Source organism: Typopeltis vanoorti, chromosome 3 (assembly GCF_054136105.1).
Source record: "Typopeltis vanoorti isolate ZY-2024b chromosome 3, IOZ_Tvanoo_1.0, whole genome shotgun sequence".
Lineage (NCBI taxonomy): Eukaryota > Metazoa > Arthropoda > Arachnida > Uropygi > Thelyphonidae > Typopeltis > Typopeltis vanoorti.
In genome coordinates this window covers 162,131,980-162,152,853 of record NC_143551.1, presented here as the reverse complement: position 1 = coordinate 162,152,853, position 20,874 = coordinate 162,131,980, and the positions used below count along the sequence as shown (strand labels likewise).

Here is a 20,874-nt window from a genome sequence, read left to right as displayed (position 1 = left end):
CCTCCTTTATGAAGCAGTATAATCTTGCCTTTCTTCCTCTCCTTTGCAACTTGACCATATTAAAGTAAGACTTATATTAAACAAATATGTCATCTTCCTGGCACATTCCTTCAAAATGGTGATACATCAAGTCTCAGAGCCTTATCAACATCAAGTTTGCTTAATTCCCTACATAACTCTTCCTCACTCAGAGTCAGTCTCTCCTCCTCCTCATTCACTGCTTTCAAACTTTCTGTGATGTCACAGTCACAAGGATGTAAGACCTTTATGAACTGCTTATTAAATATCTTAACTATATCCTCCACAGCACCTGTCCTTATCATTTTCTGCAATCAATGCTATCTGACCATAGTAATTCTTCTTTTTGCTGACTACATGTTGAAAGAACTTCCTATGATTTTTTTTTCTTTAGCTAACTGCTCCTCATGCTGAACTTTTGTAACCCTTATCAACTGAGTCACCCTCCCTGTCAGCTCTTTGTATTCCTCATGCAGTTGATTATTATAACTCCTCTTATGCTGTCTCCATAATGCCTTTTTTTCTCTGTATTTCATGCTGAATCTCTTCATTCGTCCATTTCACACTTCACTTATTTAACCTTCTGACCTTTGGAATACATTTAGGCATTGCTTCTATTAGATAGTTCTTGAATATCATCCAAGCAGCATTGATCTGCTTTTTGCCCAACTCCTCATTTCATACTGCAGCTCTAAGCTGTCTCCTGAGCTTCCCATAATCCCCCCCCCCCCCACACACACATCCTTTCCTCACATGGCTGGCAACCACCTTGGTAATCATTTTGTGCTCGCTCTCACCAACTGGAAGGTGATTCTACACCTCATTTATAATATTATCATTTGATGAGATGATCAAATCCAAGACCCTCAAACCATGTGTGGTCTCTGTTATATACCTCTTGAGGTAGTTTTTCCTCAAAAACTGAAACTTATTTTCTTTACTTACAACTGTTATCTCATTATCACAATCTATATTGCCATAATTAAAATCACCTATAATGATTATCCTTTTCCTATTTTTTCTTATACATTTCCTGGTCACTACCCACCACATTATCAAGTCTATAGCAACATTTGGTTTGACACCATCTATTAATTGTATCAATTCCTCCTCATTTAAATCTGTTTCGTTCTTCAATTAATTCACTAAATTTTGTTTTCAACCATATCGCAAAAGCCCTCTAAGTGGCCATTATTATAAAAAATAAATTTTTTACATAAAAAAGCATTACATATTGTATGTAATCTCCAGAAAATAAAGTGCTCAGCTTGAGATTAACGCACTTATTATTTTTAATGTGCTTTCCTGGCAGAAAACGAAGACAATTATTAACAATAAACACTTTACACGGCAAACAATTAATGTACATGCGTGTGCTAAAGGGTATTTCCCCTAATATACATTTGCTACTTATAACTATATCCACGATACGGGCAGATGCAAATTTAACGAAGATAAAATTTGATTTTAAAGTCACATGGTGAAAAATATATGAAAAGATCAACGGTTACTACAATTTGTAAGCGGTGTTATATCGAAACTGTGTTGTATAACTATCGCATTGAACAAGGGTTACTACAATCTGTAGACTGCATTATATCGAAACTGCATTGTATAAGTACTGCGTTATATGAGGTTTACCTGTAGTTGGTGGATTGAGTGGTGGAGACAGAGAGTTGCAGACTAGGTGCCTTCCCTCGATGAGTCTTTGGACTCCCATTAAGGTGTCACATAATAATAATAATAATAATAAAAAAAATAATAATTCTTGCTTTCCACCCCATCTCATCACGGTCATACCTGGACAACAACTGACTACCTTTCTTATCACACTATTATCTTTCATCCTTCTTAACAACCACCTGATATCCAATCTTACAATTTCCTTGTTCCCAGTCAAGTCATTTGCCTCCACTACCAACTCGTTTGCTTGCTTATGCCTCATATCCACTGCCTAAGTTACTCTATTCATTTTACCTCTTGAAAAACAAACCTTGTGCATCTTCTTGTTTATCACATCTGTAATAATCATATTGCCATATAATGCCACTTGTTAGTCTTTCGTTACCTCTTTTAATTGTTTTTATCTTCACTCCACTCTTCTCTATGACTCATCTTCACCAACTCAGCTTTCAATCTTGTATCCTTTTTTTGCTATCATTCACTCTCGCTATTTTATTGCCAGTCACACATGCTTGCTTGTCTGCTCGCCATACTGTTTATTGCCCACTTTACTGTTAATTTCACTTTGTTTTTCAATGTCATTATTGCCTGTCGATCATCAGTTGAATTATTTTCCTTTCTATCACTTCCATACATTCTCTGAACATTTGCACGGTCTTCAGTTGTCAGGTGAGTTATGATGCCATATTCTCTATTCATATTTAGACTCAGTGCTTTTTTTCTGGCAGTACACAGTACCGGCACCATTTTTTCTTAAGTTTTTAAGAATTTATTTAAAATAATTTTTGAAGATTTATTGACAACAAAATGTTTTATAAATATTCCGGTAGATGGTACTGTGTTCACGAATTGAATTTTCAGTTTTGATTACTCGTAAGTTGGTACCCTGCTTTCCTGTTTCATAGGTTGTATGCAACCGGAAACAGGAAGTTGTATTCACTTCCGATTGCTTCCAATATCAGTTTATCGGTTCTATATTCACTCTGCAACAGGCAGGTGTTCAGGTGAGTTTTGAAATAATCTAAGTTAAATCAGTGCAATCATTGTTCAAAAATGAGTAAAATAAGTAGTTACTTTATACCATTGAGTAAAAAAAAAGGAAGGCTGAAGAAGCAGAAATTGTCGAATCTACTGTTGATCCTGTAAAACAGAAAACTAGCACCGAAAATACACTTGGTGAAGAGGATCACGAAACCAAGACTGAAGATCCATGTGGTCAAAAGGAAGCAGATTCTGTTAATGACTGGCCCAAATGTTGAATTTTTCTTTTGCAGAAAAATGACTTCTGCAAGAGAAACGAGTGGCTGTATGTCAAGAATAAAATGTTGGGCTGTAAAGTATGTCATGATGTTGGAAGTCTTGCCATCGATAAACACATGGGAACGAAAATTTCAGCGGAGTGGGCAAATGGTAAAATCAGTCGTTTTGGAGAATCTCGCAAAAAACAGTTAATGTCATTAAGAAAAAAGATTTACGATCATAAGGAGAGCGCAGTGCACAAAGCGTGCCAAAAAATAAAATCTGTTGCAAAAAACGAAACATTAGAGAAAGTTTTCCTAAATACTTTGTCTCATAATAAAGACGTAACAGGAAAAGTTTTTCAAACCGCTTACAAAGTTGCGAGGAGAAATCAGTCATTTAACAACTTTGAAGACGAAATAAATTTACAGGAACTTAATGGCCTAGACATGGGATATATTCTTCATTCTGCAAATGCTTGCATTAACATTATGGGCCACATCGCAAATGAAATGAGAAAAACATTAATAGACAATATAGTGAACTCCAAGAACAAAATATCATTACTTATTGATGAATCGACAACTGTGTCTAACACAACAACATTGATTGTTATTGTTCGTGCAGTTATTCCTGAACTTTCGGCTCCTGTGAGTCTTTTCCTAGATTTGATCGAATTATCAGATGTAACTGCTAGAGGAATTCTAAACTCTTTAATTAGTCATCTTGAGTGTTTAGGATTATCTGAAGATTACTTAAAGGTGTATCTATTGTCTATAACTTGTGATGGTGCAGTTGTTTGGTGTGCGTAATGGTGTAGGGATGCTAATGTTTCCTGGTGTTATTTTCTGACATTGTGCTAGCCATCGCCTTGAATTGTCTGTTAGTGACACAGTGAACAATGTGGCAGGAGGAGTGAATCGCTTTAAGAGTTTCATGGGCACACTTTATGTGAGTTATCATGTTTCACCTAAGAATGCTAGGGAACAGGAATGTGTAGCGACTCTAGAACTTCAACTTCTTAAAATCGGCAGAATTTTAAGCACTCGCTGGGTTGCATCTAGCATTCGCACAGTTTCTGCAGTGTGGCAAGATTTTGAAGCCCTTCTCCATCACTTTCTGGAGGCAAAAGAAGATAGCAGAAGAAGCAAAACAGATTGCTTTCTTTATAAGGGCCTTTTAAGAAAAATAACATCATGCGAGTTTGTTCTTGATTTGGGCCTAATGTGTGGTGCTCTCCAAGAACTTAGTGAATTAAGTCTAGATTTACAAGAGAGAAATATTGATTTGTACAAAGCAGACAGGAAGAATTGAAAATCCAGGTCTACAGTATTTCTCTTCAAAGTCTGAAGAACATGAAGTTCAAAGGGATTGAGCTCCACAGAAATGAAAGACACAGTCATGCAATAAGTTCATCTGCCTTCTATAAAATTCTGAAAAAAGCTGTTAGAAAGTGTCTGCTTGAAGGAGATGATGCTGATTTGCCTGAATGTTCTAAGATTTTAGATTCCAAGTATTGGCCAGAAAATCCTGGAAGCATCTGCCATTTGGTGAAGCAGAAATTAAAAAAAGTTAGCATGCAAATTTCGCTTAAATGAAAGAGAAGCAGTTCGTGGTTTCCATGAATATCTTCAAATAAATAAAGTCCTGGGCATACTACTTCATCTAAAGCACACTTTGGGCACAATTGCAATACCTTCCAGTGAATGTGAAAGGGGTTTCTCTCAGATGAATCTTACAGCAACTTCATCTAGGTCATCTCTGCTTGTACCTACAACTTCTGCACTGATGTTCATCAGGATAGTAGGACCTCCTTTCACTCAGTTTAACCCTAGCAAATATGTTTACTCATGGCTACTCTGAGGTCATCATTCTGCAGTTGATACCAAAAGCAAGAAGCGATCTAGAGATGACAAGGGTATATCGGAGGATATGTTAAAAGTGTGGAAGTTGCTGTAATGACATCTTCGTGGTGAGTACCAGCACCTTTTTTTTCCAGAAAAAAAGCACTGTTTAGACTCATATTTAAGCAAGCCTTGTGGTCTATCAGAATATCATATTTCCTGCATACCCACTTTTGTGGGTATGTAGGAGATACATTTCACACTTGTTCTTTTCTCTTGTTCAGCCTCTCTACATATCTGCAATATCTTACCACACATACATACATACATACTATATTCACAGCACCGTACCATTTTTGAAAATTCCATGGTGTTTATTTTTTCTTCCATGCTGATCTATGCAATGATTTGCCTTTCACTGCCCTGTGGTATCAGTATGCTAACAAAAACAATGAATTTATGATAATATTGCCTATGAAATGTATCCAAACACCATGTTTCTCACTCAGATATCTCACAGTAACACTCAATCTATAAATTAGGCAGTATCGACACACATTTAAATATAAAATTTACTTATCTTGCTGAAGCCCACACGACAACACAGTGGAGAGGGATGCCAGCTCTTTCTTGTGAGAGATAAGACAGGACTGAATTTTGGTGGCAGTGAAGTCTATAAGATTGCCCTTGACCCACTGGGATATATTAGGAGATTGTAATTCAGGCCACTGGTCATGGTGGATCTTGACAATTCTAGTACTTAGCAAGATTTGTCAAATGAAAAGGAGGAATGGAGTGTATGGTCATCGGCAGAGCTATGGATAGGAATGGAAGTATGTGTGAGATGGTCACTTATATGCAAGAGAAATAGAACGGAACCCTGGGGAGGGGAAAGTTTGTGGGGAAATCTGAGGAGAGGAAACCATCCACCATGACACATAGTGAGCAACTAGTGAGAAAGTTGGTGATTCAATTGCAGATTGTGTGTGAAGGCATACCATAGAATGGCAGTACTTAGACCCCCTGTGTCAAATTTGAGCAGATTCTTTGAGATGTCGAGAGTAACCATGTGAGTTTCTCCAAATTTTTCCATGGCTTGAGCTGTAGATCGTAAGTGGCAGAATCTGCACTGCTAATCATTGATTAGTTGATAGGTCTCTAGGTAGTTCAGGAGTTTGTTGTTGATGACCTTCATAATTTTAGAGTGAACAGAAGCAATTCAGTGGTAGTTTGTTGGTTGACTTTTTATCATCTTTCTTTGGAATGGATTAGATGTGAGCCTGTTTCTACATTGAAGGGTAGATGAATAGGATAGATTGAAGATGTGATACAGGATAGGTGTTAGTTCCGGGGTACAATTTTTTAACACAGTGAGTAGAATTCTGTCAGGACCATATGTCTTGTTTGTGCTCAGATTATTGAGGATTCTTTGGATTTCTTTCTGGCAAAGACAATGGATGACATAGAGAGAGAGAGAGAGAGCCATTTTTTCTGCAGTGATGATGTGGGAACTTTGCCCAGGTCATCATTGCAGGAACTGGAAAAGAAGAGTGATGCCAGTAAGTTGGCCTTGTCTTTAGATGAGGTAACTACAGTACTATTCAGATATGAAAGTGGTGGAAACCTGGGTGGGCAGAAGTTGTGTTCAGTGGCCTTGGCAAGGGACCAGAAGGAGTGACTGCCATTTGGGCAGGAGGGGTGGTGAGTTTGCAGCATTTGGTCCTTTCAAAGTCTCATTTGGAATGATTCTTTTACAACTGTTGTGAGCTGTAGTATAGGCAGAGTAAGCAGCTAGAGTTTTGATCTTGAGCCATTTGTGGTATATAAAGTTTTTTATATTTTACTGTGTTGCCACACGTTTTTTTGAGAACTAAGGCTTGGATGGTGGCTGAGAACTTAGAGTGGAATAAGGGACGAAAACCTTCATCCCTGTGAGAATCATTTCTGTTATTCGCTCTAAGCAGGTGTTTGGATCAGAAGAACTGAAGCAGTAGTCAGACCCTGGGAAGGAGGAATAGAAGTAACAGATGTCATCCTATTTAGTGCTCTTATAGTGCAAAAGGCCTGGTGGGTGAAAGTTGATCTGTGGTAAAAGTGACTTGTATGGGGTTGTGATTCGAGTTACCAAGAGGAGAACTGAAAGGGAAGGTGTTAGGAAGAGGTCAGGTATACTGGCAAATTTAAGGGGGGGGGGGTTGTCAGGTATTCTGTTAGGAGATTGATGATCTGTAATAGGTCATTGCTAATGGTTAATACCTCGGCAACTTTGCCTGCTTGATTGGTGAAATTGGAGAAGGGAAGCCAATTTTATTTATTTATTCATATGGAGTTTCCTCCCTTTTCTCCTTGTTCCTATTGGAGCAAGTTGAGCCCCCCCTCATGGGGGGGAGTTAAGTATTTATGGCTGTAGATCTGTGTGTTCGTGGGGCTGGTTTGCCTGCTTGCGGAATGAAAACCCCCAGATAAACTGGGGGGAAAAAAACCCTGCTGTCCATGCCCAAGACCGGCTAACTTGGCTATGGCTGAGGAAGATCCTTAAGCTCCTCACGTTCGTTAGCGACGGGAATCGAACCCAGGGAAGGAGTGTCCTGGGTTCGATTCCTGTAGAAAGAGAAAGCTAAACTTTCTCTTTCTACAGCAAAAATACTCCAATAGCAAGGTCATCCTTCTTAGGGACTTTAACATCCACAAATCATATTGGCTTCCCGTCCGTGCGGTTAGGCATATGGTTGCGAAGCGCAAAGGTACTAGGCTAACCGCACGGACGGGAAGCCAATATGATTTGTGGATGTTAAAGTCCCTAAGAAGGATGACCTTGCTATTGGAGTATTTTTGCTGTAGAAAGAGAAAGTTTAGCTTTAGAGAGAGAGAGAGAGAGAGAGAGAGGTTGAAGTCAGAATGGTTAATGTAGTTTGGAAAATGATAGAACACATGGAAAGGGCAGGTTGATTTGGTAGGGAAATTTTGAGCCAAATCAGGTCAAACAAGTGGGGGATTCCAGGTTTTGCAGTCTCTGCATGATATGTCTGTTCTGATGAATGCACAGGTGCCTTCATCAGAAAAGATGAAGAAATGCCTTGTGGTGGAAAGAACTGTGTAATGTGCATCTTGAGCAGTTGAGATCACCAGAATAGATTGAACTGTGAGAAATTTTATGGAATATTTATGCATATAGATTTTTATACTAGTAGACTCTCAGTGTGACAAATCTTTATGAAACAAAAGAAATGTTTTCTGTAGCAAATTTCATTCACCTAACATTTTTGTTTTTTTACCTTGTGATGTGTTGTCTAAGCACATTAAATCTAAATATAACATACTTTTTCATAAAATTTGACTTGCTTTTATATATAAGGCATCCTGTTAATGATTGGTATTTTATGTTTAATCTTCTCAAAAAATGTGATGTATGTATGTATTACCTAGAAAATTCCAGAAATAGTAAGTTAAGACAGAATACAAATTAGATAATAAAGAGTAAAGCGAATCAGGGAATCAGACTTGCCTACTTAATTAGATATTGTAATTACAAATCACAGAAACCACATGAGAGAGGATTAAAAAAACAAATTTCTTATGAGTAATTTTGTTAACATCTTTTTTTCTTAGAGATATCTGAATTTATATTCTTGCCTTCCCTGCATTAATCAACATTTAATATACAGTATATGTATTTTTCTTAATGCTTCAGATGGATTAATAGCAATTAATAAACCGTTTGGAGTACCAATATACAAATTTAAGGAAACCCTAGGTAAGTTGACAGAAAACATATTTATTAGATTACTAATAAAGTAATTAGATTAAGTAAGAGATGAATATTCACCTGAAAACGATAAAATTTAAAAGAAGTCGACCCCTAAAATGGGTTCTGCAAATGGTACAGAATTCGATAATAAAATCAAAATTTAATGAAAATATTTCAGAACTGCTGTCTGCACAGTTGCAAAACGAAAATGAACCCTCTCAGTGGAATAGATTACAAGCAGCTCTCATAACATCTGCTAAAAACCACATCAATAAACAAGAAGAAAGAAAGAAAAAACCATGGTTAACTCAAGAGGTAATCAACCTTATTGATGAAAGAAGAACATGGAAAAGAGGAGCAAATGAAGAAGAAAGGTTAAGATATAAAACTTTGGATAAAAGAATCAAACAGTTATGTAAAAGATTGAAAGAAAACTGGATTAATAGGCAGTGCACTTAGATTGAAGAATTACAAAATAAGAACAAAACCAGAGAAACATTCCTGAAAGTGAAAGAACTTAATGGATATACAAAACGTACACAGTCTAATAACATCAAGGACAAAGATGGAAACATACTCATTGATAAGGAAAAGATAAATGGAAGATGGGTGGAGTACTTATCAGATCTCTATGATGATGATAGTAACATGTTAGATGATTCACGACACCTTAAGTTAAATGTAACAACAGATACCACTCTACCCACAAGAAAGGAGGTAGAACATGTAATTAAGAATCTTCCTAATAATAAATCCCCTAGGTGTGATAATATTCCGGCTGAGCTGCTGAAAGCTTTGACTGGCAATAATAACAACTATTTAGTGAAATCTATTCAGGACATCTATAAAACAATACAATTACCTGAAGTTTTTACAACATCTATCTGCATACTAATTTCAAAGAAACATAATGCACAAAATTGTGAGGATTACAGAACTGTGAGCCTAATATCCCATGCATGTAAAATTACTTTAACCATCATTAACAAGCAAATTGAAAGAGCCATAAGCAGTGAATTGAATGAACAACAGAAAGGCTTCAGAAGAGGAATGGGAACCATTAATGCTATCCTGGAACTAAAAATACTAATAGAAAGATCACTTGAAAGAAATAGGCACGTTTACATATGCTTCATAGACTTTCAGAAGGCTTTTGACTGGGTAAAACATAATAAAATATTCAACATATTAGATAAATTCGACATAGAAGATCATGTACTTAAGATTATAAAAATGATTTACACCAAACAGAAAATGCAGCTGTTTAACAATGAGACTTCTGAAGTGAAAATAAAAGAGGAGTTAGTCAAGGTTGTATCCTTTCACCAAGTCAATTTAATATCTATAGCGAGACAGTGATGAAAAAGATTGAAAAACAAAAAACAGGAATTAGTATCAATGGTGTAAAATACAACAATCTTAGATATGTCGATGATACTCATGATACTAATGATACCCATTCTAATAGCAGAAAACAGAAACAAATTAATCATATTACTGCAGAAGTTGAAGAACTAATTGAAGAAGGTAAAGAATTTGGATTAGATATTAATGCAAGAAAAAAAAAACAAATTTATGAAAATCTCAAAAGAAAGCAGATCTGAGCCAGAAATATTCATAAACAATATGGAAATTGAACATACAACAGAATACAAATATTTAGGCACCTACTTTACTGCAAATGGAAAGCAAAATAAAGAAATAAAAATAAGAACAGCCATAGCTAAAGATGCATTCTGGAAAAATAAAAATCTGCTCAGAAGTTCTGTGAGTATCGAGACAAAGAAAAGAATGATAAGAACATTAATGTGGCCAATTTTTGCATATAGAAGAGACCTGGATATTCAAGAAGAGAGTAAGGCAACAGATAATGGCCTTTGAAATGTGGTGCTATAGGAGAGCTCTGAAAATCCCATGGACAGAATATGTGACAAATACAGATGTCCTATAGAGAATGAGAGCTCAGAGATCTTTATTACAGGAAATGATCCAGAGAAAGATGAGATTGGCAGGACATGTACTGAGAGATTCAGCAAGACAGAGGATACTAACAGTTTTGGAAGGAAAAATTATGGGAAAAGGATCAAGAGGCAAAAAACAAAGGACATGGCTTGAAGATATAAGATCATGGACAGGATCACACGGCTGTGCAGAAACAAAAAGGAAAGCCACCAACAGAGAAAACTGGAAGGACATGGTGCTTCACCCTCTCACTGAGGAAGCTACATGAAGAAGAGATTTTCAAAAGTTTAATCTTGGCATTATATTTTAATAAACAGAATCACTATTTATTATTCTTCTAAAAGCAAATGAGTATTTTTCCTTTAAAAGTAAAATAGGATAGCATACAGTATAACTTGCTCTTTTTTTTTTTTTCTTAATGGTTTTCCTTTCTATTGCACTTAATGAAAAGACTAGTGGATCATGTTAACAAGTAGCAAATGTATTTATCAGTTGAGGTTGGATCCTGCATGCCATCCATTTGTAACCACATACAATATACCTTATTATTTTAATATAAAATCTGTTGAATGTTATCTGAATCATTGTTGGAAGTTTTTATGTGATTATACTAAAAATTAAACTTTTGGTTATACTAAAAGCTAAAGATACCTAGAAATTATATACTTGGTTTAATCCTTTATCCAAGTGTAAGCAAACCAAGTTTGCACCTGAAGTATTTCCAGAACTAGTGCAACCCGTGGTAAAGGTGACTTCACATCACTTGCATTAGTATCATATAATGCAAAGCACATCTCCTTGTGGACAATGTTCCACAAGGAGATGTGCTTTGCATTATGGGATACTAAGGCAAGTGATGTGAAGTCACCTTTACCACGAGTTGCCCTAGTCCTGGAAACTTGGTGTTAACTAGGTCTACCTACTCACTGATGAGACCTCAAAAAAGGTCGAAACCGGTCTGGGTAGTGACCTTCTCTTATAATGTTGAACAAAATACAGCTCCTAGGAGTTAAGTTCACATTATGGGTCAATATCAAGAATAGTGATCAGAGCTTGCTCCATCCTTTACATGAGTTGCCTCAGCTTGCACTACCTTCAAGAGTCAGGTGCTGCACTATCCAGGTATTTGCTTACGCTTGGAATTGCCGAACTTTATATAGTTTCTATATTCAGCTAAGAAACAATATGGGATATATCCCTTAACTTAAATAACTTCAGGTGCAAACTTTATTTGCTTACACTTGGATAAAGGATTAAACCAAGTATATAATTTTTGGTATCTTTAACTTTTGTTATCTGATTCGGTTAGGTATCTCAGTACGTCCTTAGCAGATATACTATTAGCCACATCAGAATTAATGAATTGAGCTCAAAGAAATTTCTCTGAGTATATTAGACAGTAATATAGAGGATGAGCAGTTATTCCTCATTTTTTCCCCCTGTCATATATTGGGTTTTATTCATAATAAAGTGACAGTAGAATTGGATAAGGGAAATGGCTGCTCAGTGATATTGCTAGATTTTACAAAAGCATTTGACAGGATTCCACATAGAACTCTGCTGTAGAAACTGGAGCAAATGGTGATGGATATGAATCTGATGATTTGGATTAGAGAATGGCTGATGGAAGAATTTGAGCCCAGGAGAAGGCAAGTGACCAGTTGTGTACTACAAGGGTCAATACTTGATCCTCTGTTGTTTAATTGGGAAATAATTTGACAGGAAATATTCAGTTGTTTGCTGATGATAGTAAACTGGAAATTCATTTATCCGAAGTAATGGTAAATGAAGGTGGTGTAGAGATCCTGCAGAATGATTCAATGAGTAGCAGTGTGGGCAAAGGTAAATGGCCTCTTTTTTTAATGTGGCCAAGTGTAAGTCGATGCACTTTGGGAAGAGATCTCAAGCTGTGTACTATATTGATGGAATGAACTACAAGAAATTGATAAGGCTGGGGACTTGAGATGATTGTGGACAGGGAGTTGAAGGACATATTGCAAAGGTGAACAAAACAACACACCACATTGTGTCATTGTTAATGACATAATGTGGTGGACAGGGTGCTACATGATAAGCTGATATTTAAGTTGCAGCACATGGGTCTGGATGTCAGATTGGTCAACTGGATTCAGGATTGGCTGTCCGACAGGTATCAGAGAGTTGTGTATGGTGGGGCAGTTTCAAGGAAGTAGATGGTTACAAGTGGGGTGTCCCACAGGGCTCAGTACTGGGACCTATACTGTTTAACCTTTATATGAATGACATTGTCAGTGGATTGCAAGGGGATATTCAGTTGTTTGCAGATGATGCGAAGCTGGGAACGATTATTAGTAATAGTGCAGAAGCGGTAGCCTTGCCAGAGGATTTGAATAAGCTAGATATATGGGAAAATGAATGGGGGTGTTGGTTTAATGCAGCAAAATGTAAGCTCTTGAGGTTTGGGAAACATTGATGGGACATTGCATACTCTATGGGAGGAGTTATACTGGAGGAAGTAGGGGAAACAAGAGATCTGGGGTTGATGATTGATAGAAACCTGAAATTTAGGGGACATATTGCAAAGGTGGTGAAGGTGACACAGAGGATTGCTTCAATAATGAGAAGGATGCTGACCTGCAGAGATAAAACAGTTATCATTCCATTGTATAAGACCCTAATCAGACCACACTTGGACTATTGTTCTCAGATTTGGTCTCCCCAGGATTTGAAGGGGATAAATTAACTGTGGAAAGGATACAGAGCCGGATAACAAAGATGGTTTCAGGACTATACAATGATAGTTATGAGGATTGGCTGAGGGAATGTGGACTGCAGAGTTTGGTGGATAGAAGAAGGAGAGGTGATATGATTGATACTTTTAAACTGTTGAGAGGTGGTTACAGGGTTGACAGTGGGGAGTTCTTTCGCTTGGTTGAAGAGCGGGAAGGAGTGATGACCAATGGCCATCCCTGGAAGTTACAAAAGGAAACTGTGAGCAAGAGGGTGAGGAGTGGTTTCTTTGCATGGAGGGTGGTTGAACCATGGAATGCATTGCCTGATGGAGTGGTGAGAGTAAGAACTGTCAATGAGTTTAAGGAGTGGTACGATAGACTTTGTGTTTCTTAGGGGGGGGGGGAACCTCCCCTCTATGAGTCTTGATAGACTTTGTGTTTCTTAGGAAGGACCTTTCACAATGAGTCTTTTGACTCCATGGAGGCTTGAATAATAATAATAATTAAAGAATAAACTAACATGCATAGAGAGAGGTTATTGTTCCCTTATATAAGGCCACATATGGACAACCTGATTCCAGGATGGGATGAAAAGTGGTGTAGAGGATCCATAGGCAAGTGGCAACGATTGTCGCAGGTCTCTGGAATGTTCTTCCCTGTGAGAATAGATTGATGGTCTGTGGGCTTCAAACACTAGCTAATAGCTGAAGGAGAGAAGACATGATAGAAGCATACAAGTTATTAAAGGGGATTTATAGGATTGATGCTGATGACTTTTCAGTACATGGCAGGAAGGAAGAGAACAAGAAGTCACCTGTGGAAAGAGTGTAGGAGTGTTGTTCAGCAAGAGTGCTAGGACTAGATTTTTTGCTTGGCGGATGGTGAGTGGGTGGAATGGGTTGCCAGAGGTGGTTGTGAGTGCTTTATCTGTGAATGAGTTTAAGGAGAGGTGTTGTGTGAATATTGGATCTTCCATGATGACTCTTCTGACACCATGGAAATGCCAGTTTAATAATAATAATAATATTCACTGTAATTTGTGTCAGGTGTTTTATTCAGTGATTCCTGACCTGATGTTCGATTCAATGATCATGTTCAATTGTTTTCTTAGTATGTTGCAGTTAAGCTCTTAGTCATAAAAGACCCAAAAGCTGATTAGTTACTTCAGCAAGTGACTTATATTTTCCATGTCTTGATGTGTGTAATTAATACCTATCCAAAAGCTCATTTCTTCCTGCAGCAGCTGTTAAACCAAAAGTTGGTTCTTCACCCAAAAGCTTGGTTCCTTCCATCTCTGTTTGCTAAGTTGTTTACATATTTGTTGCCATATATCTTCCCACAAGAGTGTTATGTGTTTTATCACTGTGAGAATCAGTTTGAAGTAATCTTGTATGACAATAGTCCTTCAAAGCTGTATGACTGTGGCACATATCAGTGCATATACCAGGGATAGTAAAGTTTACTAGGAAAAACCTCCTATGTGGCCTGAGAGCCACATAGAATGTTTTTCAGATGTTCATGAGTCATAAGATATTTTATTTTCAAAAAAAAATTATTAAAAACATAAAGATATGTATATGATATTGACATTATTAAGCTGTTTATTACTTATAGAAGGCTTAGGTTAGGTCTTCATTTTTGCTGTTAATGCTTTAAAGTTTGGCTGATGTGATGTTAAGATGGTATGAAGAATCTCTGTGAAGTGTCTTTGTAATTACTTTGACTTAGATTGAATAAAAAGTTTTGTTTGCTAATAGCTTGCCTGATTCTGCCTTACCAATGCACTGTCTCGTAGAACATAGAATCTGTGTGTCCTGAAGATAGAATAGCCACGACTGACTGATATTATCTATGAAATATCTCTAAAATTTAATTCTAATTCAAGCAACGCTTGAATTAGAATTAAATTTTAGAGATATTTCCAGTGCATTGAGCTGGATGCTTCTCTTGCATGTATGTGAAAGACATACAATTCCTCTATGCAATCTTTAATGGCGCAGTCGAAAAAACAAATAAATTTTTAAAGATCAGTGCAAGAGAAAGTCAGCAAGATAGACAAGGGAATTGGTTCCAGCCTGAAGCACTTCCTAAATCTAGACTACGTACATGTGAAAAATAGCATACTTACGACCTTGAGAGGGGGGGGGGGTTAAATTATAGCCAGTGAGGATTAAGAGTGATTGAACTAGCTCAAGCAACAACTACAAACTCGGTGTTATGACTGTTAAGGAAAAGAACATAAAAGCGCAGTTGGAAGGATTTAAATAATATAAATAAATAATTAAATAAAATAATAATATCAGAATACATACATATAACAAAAGAGTAGATATTATTACACTGGTAAGCCCATCAATGCGACCTCCTGCACATGACTTTGGATGGTCTGATTCTACAGTGACGATCATTTTGAAAAATAAAGATAAAATCATAGAGGCTGTGAAAGGATCTGCTTCCATTAAATCGATGATAGTGACGAAGCAATGACAAGGTCCTATCGGTGATATGGAAAAGCTACTTGCATCATGGATAGAGGACCTGAACCAAAAGCATATGCCCCTTAGCACTATGACCATAACTGCTAAGGCACTAAGAGTCTCTTCAACATGCTGAAGGAGGAAGCAGGGCCCTATTACTACTACAAATTCAACACTTCTTTCGGTTGATTCATGAGATTCAAGCAGCGTTTTGTGCTGCATAATGTGAAAATGTATGGTAAATCTCCAAGTGCTGATGAGAAGCCTGCCAAGGAGTTTGTGTAGAAATTGGATAAAATTATTACGGAGGAAAATTATTTGCCATAGCAAATATTTAATATGGATGAGACATCCTTGTTTTGGAAAAAAATGACTGAGTGGACATTCATCCACGAAAAGTGTGCATGAAATCTATGCATGGTTTCAAATTTCTTAAAGACTGTATTATGATTCTGTTAGGGGGGGTAATATGGCACAGTGAGAATCCACAAGTCTTCAAAAACATTGGGAAGCATATGCTTTCAGTTCATTATGGGAACAATAAGAAGTTGTGGATGACTCAAAAATTGTTTGAGGATGCCTTAATTAACTGTTATGCAAGTGAAATGGAAAGCTATTGTGTGAAAGAAAATGTGAAATTTAAAATTTTATTAATTCTAGATAATTCTTTAGGTCCTTCTAGTTTACATCGGTGACCTTCACCCCAAGATCACATTTCTCCCTCCAAACACTACTACATTGATCCAACCAATGGATCAGGGAGTTCTTGCAGTGGTTAAGACATTATCTACAGAGAACTTTTTCACAAGCCATTTCTGCTACTGAAGGAAATGATCACACTCTCATGCAATTCTGGAAAGCATTCAATATTTATCATGCTATTAAAAATATTGCTGTAGCTTGGGATGAGATGACCTCTCAGTATATGAGTGGCATATGAAAAAAGACATTAAAAAGGTTTGTGCACGATTTTGGAAGTTTTGAAAAAAAATGAAGACTTTTGTAACTTGAGTAAAGCAATAATGGGACTAGCAAACAATCTGAATCTTGAAGTGAATGATGATGATATAGTTCAACTCATAGAAAGTGCCCCCTAAGAGTTGACAAAACGAAGAATTGGTCAAACTGGAGGAATAACATGTTGCAGAAGAGGATGAACAAGAAAAGGAAGGGGATAAGAGTAACAAGAGGAGGTAGTTAAACAATTCACAGTGAAGGGTCTTGGAGAAATGTTCTCTGCAGTTAGTGATGTTCTCAAAATGGCTGAAGAGATGGACCCCAATATTGAAAACGCTATTTATTAATAGAAAGGAAAGTACATGATGCATTTCTTTGCTATTTAAAAGAAAAAAAAAAGGTTACACCAGAAGAGCTGCTTAGTCCTTCACATAGGGATGGTAAGGAAGATTTGGGTTGATTATTCTCCTGTTTTATAGTGGCAGTACAGTTTTATAAGGTTTAAAAATTAAAATGACAGTATACTTATTATGGTTAAGTCCCTAACCCCTATAACTCTGTTGATTTGCTGCTGTGTTTCTCAAACTACTTCAGATATCCACGTACCCCTTCTTAAATTTTCATTATTAACATGTACCCCCCTCCCCCTTATCGAATGATAAATAAAGTATATTTCATTGTAATTGTCTATTTTATTTGAATTTATATGTTCATCTAAACAAAAAATAAGATTTATTTTTAATCGAAGAAAATTTGGAATAGGTTCATCTTCATTTCCCATCCATGAATATCCACATTTCAATTAATTCATATCATACTTACGAAGATTTTTCATCTTCTTCCTAGATTGTTCTCTAGAGATGTCAGACGACACACCCTTATCAATTTCATTTGATCCAGATGCAATATCAATGTTTTCTTGCTGCTTACAGCTACTTGTATTTGCTATGTTGCTCTCTTTTGTGGGTTTTATAAATCCAATCTTTAACCAATGATCCATACTTAAGAATTTGAATAATTACCATATTTACTCTAATATAACTCGCACTTTTTTCCCAAAATTAAAGCTAAAACATCGTGGTGCGAGATATGTGGGGATTTTCGGTAACTAAAGTCTTTAGGGAAAAAACTGCAAATGGTGTGACTTACCAAGAAGCTCCTACTCACTATCGCTGCTTTAGGCATCGAGAACAGTTTCCTTGTGTGCATCGTCAGTCATCTACCAAAATAGCTTCATCTTCTTTCCCATTATTTCAACCAGTAATTATTTCATTATTTCAACCAGTAATTTACAAGTAATTTGCACCGGCAACATATGGTTTTGCTTGAGATTAGTAGGGCAGCTATGAAGAAGTGCATATGATTCGTGCGGTATTAACAAAAGATCGTGCGAACCAAAGACAAATTAACATTTCAACAGTTGAGTTGAAATGCTAATTCTCTTCTTCCATAATATCTGAAACACATTCACTATATATTTCTTAGTTTTAACACGTTCACAATGGGGTGGTATCAAGCAAAACCATATATTGCACCAGCCACATATGGTTTTGCTTGAGTCTAAACAGCAGTTTCTGTTGGAGGGGAGATGTGATTCATTAGTTAATGTCATTTTTATCCCAGTTGTCTCTAATTGTACTATTTATTGAGAAATATAATGATTCCATGAATTAATAATGCATAGCCAAAAATTGCCACTTACCACCTGAAGACCTTTCGCCTACCCCCAGGGGTATGCGTACCACACCTTGAGAAACACTGATTTAATGTATCGACTTACATCCTGCCAGATGGAATGGAACACACACACAGTCATCTCCCGACGTAAGTCGAGAGATGACTGTGTGTGTGTGTGTGTGTGTGTGTGTGCAGAAAGTTTTTTAATGTCTGAAGTAATTACTTTGAACGACCGTTAAATGAAACAAGCAGTGTCAGCATGATGATGATAGAAAACTCCCAACAGGAATGTAGTCAGGAATACATATCCATACTTGAAGTAGACAAAGTCATCAAAAAACCTGAAATGTGGAAAGGCAGCTGGAGTAGGTGAAATTCAGCCAGAAATGCTCAAATATGGAGGTATAAAAGTTTTACAGTTGCTGCATTGCAACTGTAAAAGTGAAGAATTAATTCAGAAGGCCTGGTCAGATGATTTTAGCAGAGCTCTCATAGTTTTCTTCTTAGTCTTTCTTCATCTGTTGCAGCACATAGACCTCTCCCCAACTCTTCTTCCATTTTTTCTTCTCTTTTGTCTTTGACTACCATTTCACTCCTCTCCATGTCTGGGTATCATCTCTCCATCTTTTGCTCTGTCTACCTCTTTTCCTTTTCTCCTCTCTTGACTGCCATTCTGTTATCAATCTTGTCCATCTTTCATTCTTTCTATGTGATCAGTCCATCTCCATTTTGAATTTTTAAAATATCACTGATATCTATCATAATTCTCAAGCCAATTGGTCATTGTGGGAATGACCCCAGCCCCAATGAGAGTAAGAAAGGAAAACAGTGCAAAACAAGGCCAAAATGGGCATCACTTCTCTCAATTGGAAAGGACTCCTTCCCATTCCAATGAAGTTTACAACTTAAATCCTCAAAGAAAGTTGAAAATAGAAGTTAAAAATGGGATACATACATACAATTGCAAATAAGCAAAAAAAAACCAAACAAGAAACCTAAAGATAAATAGATATAATGTAAGAATGCTTTTGAAGGAAGATAGAAAAGAAGAACTAGATAATGCTTTCTCCAAATTAGATTGGGATGTAATAGGACATAAGATATAACAAGGAATGAAAACCAAGTTACTGAGAAAGAAAGATATATATAATTCATATAGTAGAAGGAGAGTAAGAAGTAGTGGGACTGATGATAAAAAATAAATGGAAGGACAAGATAATATATTTTACACCAATAACAACAAGAATTACATCAATGACTATAACTATTAATAAAGGATTAAACCTAAAAATAATACAAATTTACACACCCACATCTGGACATTCGGATGAGGAAATGGAGAAATTCTGTGAAGAATTAGAAGATTGTTTAAGATTAAATCAGAATAAATGGATTATAGTAATGGGAGATTTTAACTGTAAAATTGGAATGAAGGACAATAACGAAACAAGTATAGGAGAGTTTGGTATTGGAGACAGAAATGAAAGAGGAGAAAGGCTAGTAAGATTTGCAGAAAGTCAAGGTCTATTTATAATGAATACATTCTATAAAAAGAGAAAGACACAAAAATGGCCATGGCAATCACCTGATTGTATTACAAAAAATGAAATAGACTTTATTTTGAGAAACAGAAAAAAAATTAATAGAGGATATATCAGTAATAAATAAGATAGATTTTGAGTGACCGTAGAACGATCAGCTAAAATCAGATTATACAATAGCAAAAATAGGAGAGAAACAAAACAAACGTGTTAAAATAGATAATGAAATGATTAGAACACAGTATGAAGATATCTATCTTGTACCCACTGAAAATGAAGTCATGACAATACTAGAAATAATGGTGGGAGAAGTGGAGAAAATAATTGCAGAAATGAAATTTAACAAAGCCCAGATGAGGATGGAATACTGGCTAAACATCAAAGGCAGGAAGAAGGACATTATTGAGAAACTGAATTTGTTATTAAATGACATTGTGGAATAAAAATGGGAATAGAGTGACTGATGCAGAGGACATAGTGGAATTGTTCAATGAACACTTTATTGGAGTATTTCATCCTGGAGGAGGAGTGAATATAAATACTAGAGGGATAGAGCAGGTTCGAGGTTTAGAGGTGCAGGAGGAGAGTGTGCTCTACATACTGAGTACTCTGGATGTTAGTAAAGCTGTGGGACTGGATGGTATTTCACCACGAGTTTTGAAAGAATGTGCTAAGGAACTGACAGTGGCTTTGACCTGGCTTTTCAATGAAAGTCTGGCTGCGGGAAAGGTACCCATGGAATGGAAGGAAGGAAGGTAAGATAGTGCCATTGCATAAGGGTGGTAGCAGACTGGAAGTGTCTAATTATAGACCAGTTTGTGTGTCATCAGTAGTTAGTAAGATCTTGGAGAAAGTAGTGAGGGACCATATACAGCATTGGGCAGATGAGAGTAATGTTATCAGTGAGAGTCAACATGGATTTGTGAAGGGGCACGCTTGTTTTAGCAATGTGCTAGCCTTTTATGATAAAGTTACAAGAGCATTAGATGAGGGAAAGACATATACTGCCATTTTCCT

At 36.6% G+C, this 20,874-nt stretch overlaps 1 protein-coding gene across 1 annotated transcript in view; it reads left to right on the top strand.

Moving 5' to 3' along the window:
* Positions 1-20,874, top strand: part of LOC150108712 (mitochondrial mRNA pseudouridine synthase RPUSD3-like) — a 216,560-nt gene that overhangs the window by 14,018 nt on the left and 181,668 nt on the right. The window contains exon 2 of the mRNA XM_090390945.1: positions 8,476-8,538. Within this exon, the coding sequence (XP_090247071.1) occupies positions 8,476-8,538 (63 nt within the window). The remainder of the gene's footprint in view (positions 1-8,475; positions 8,539-20,874) is intronic.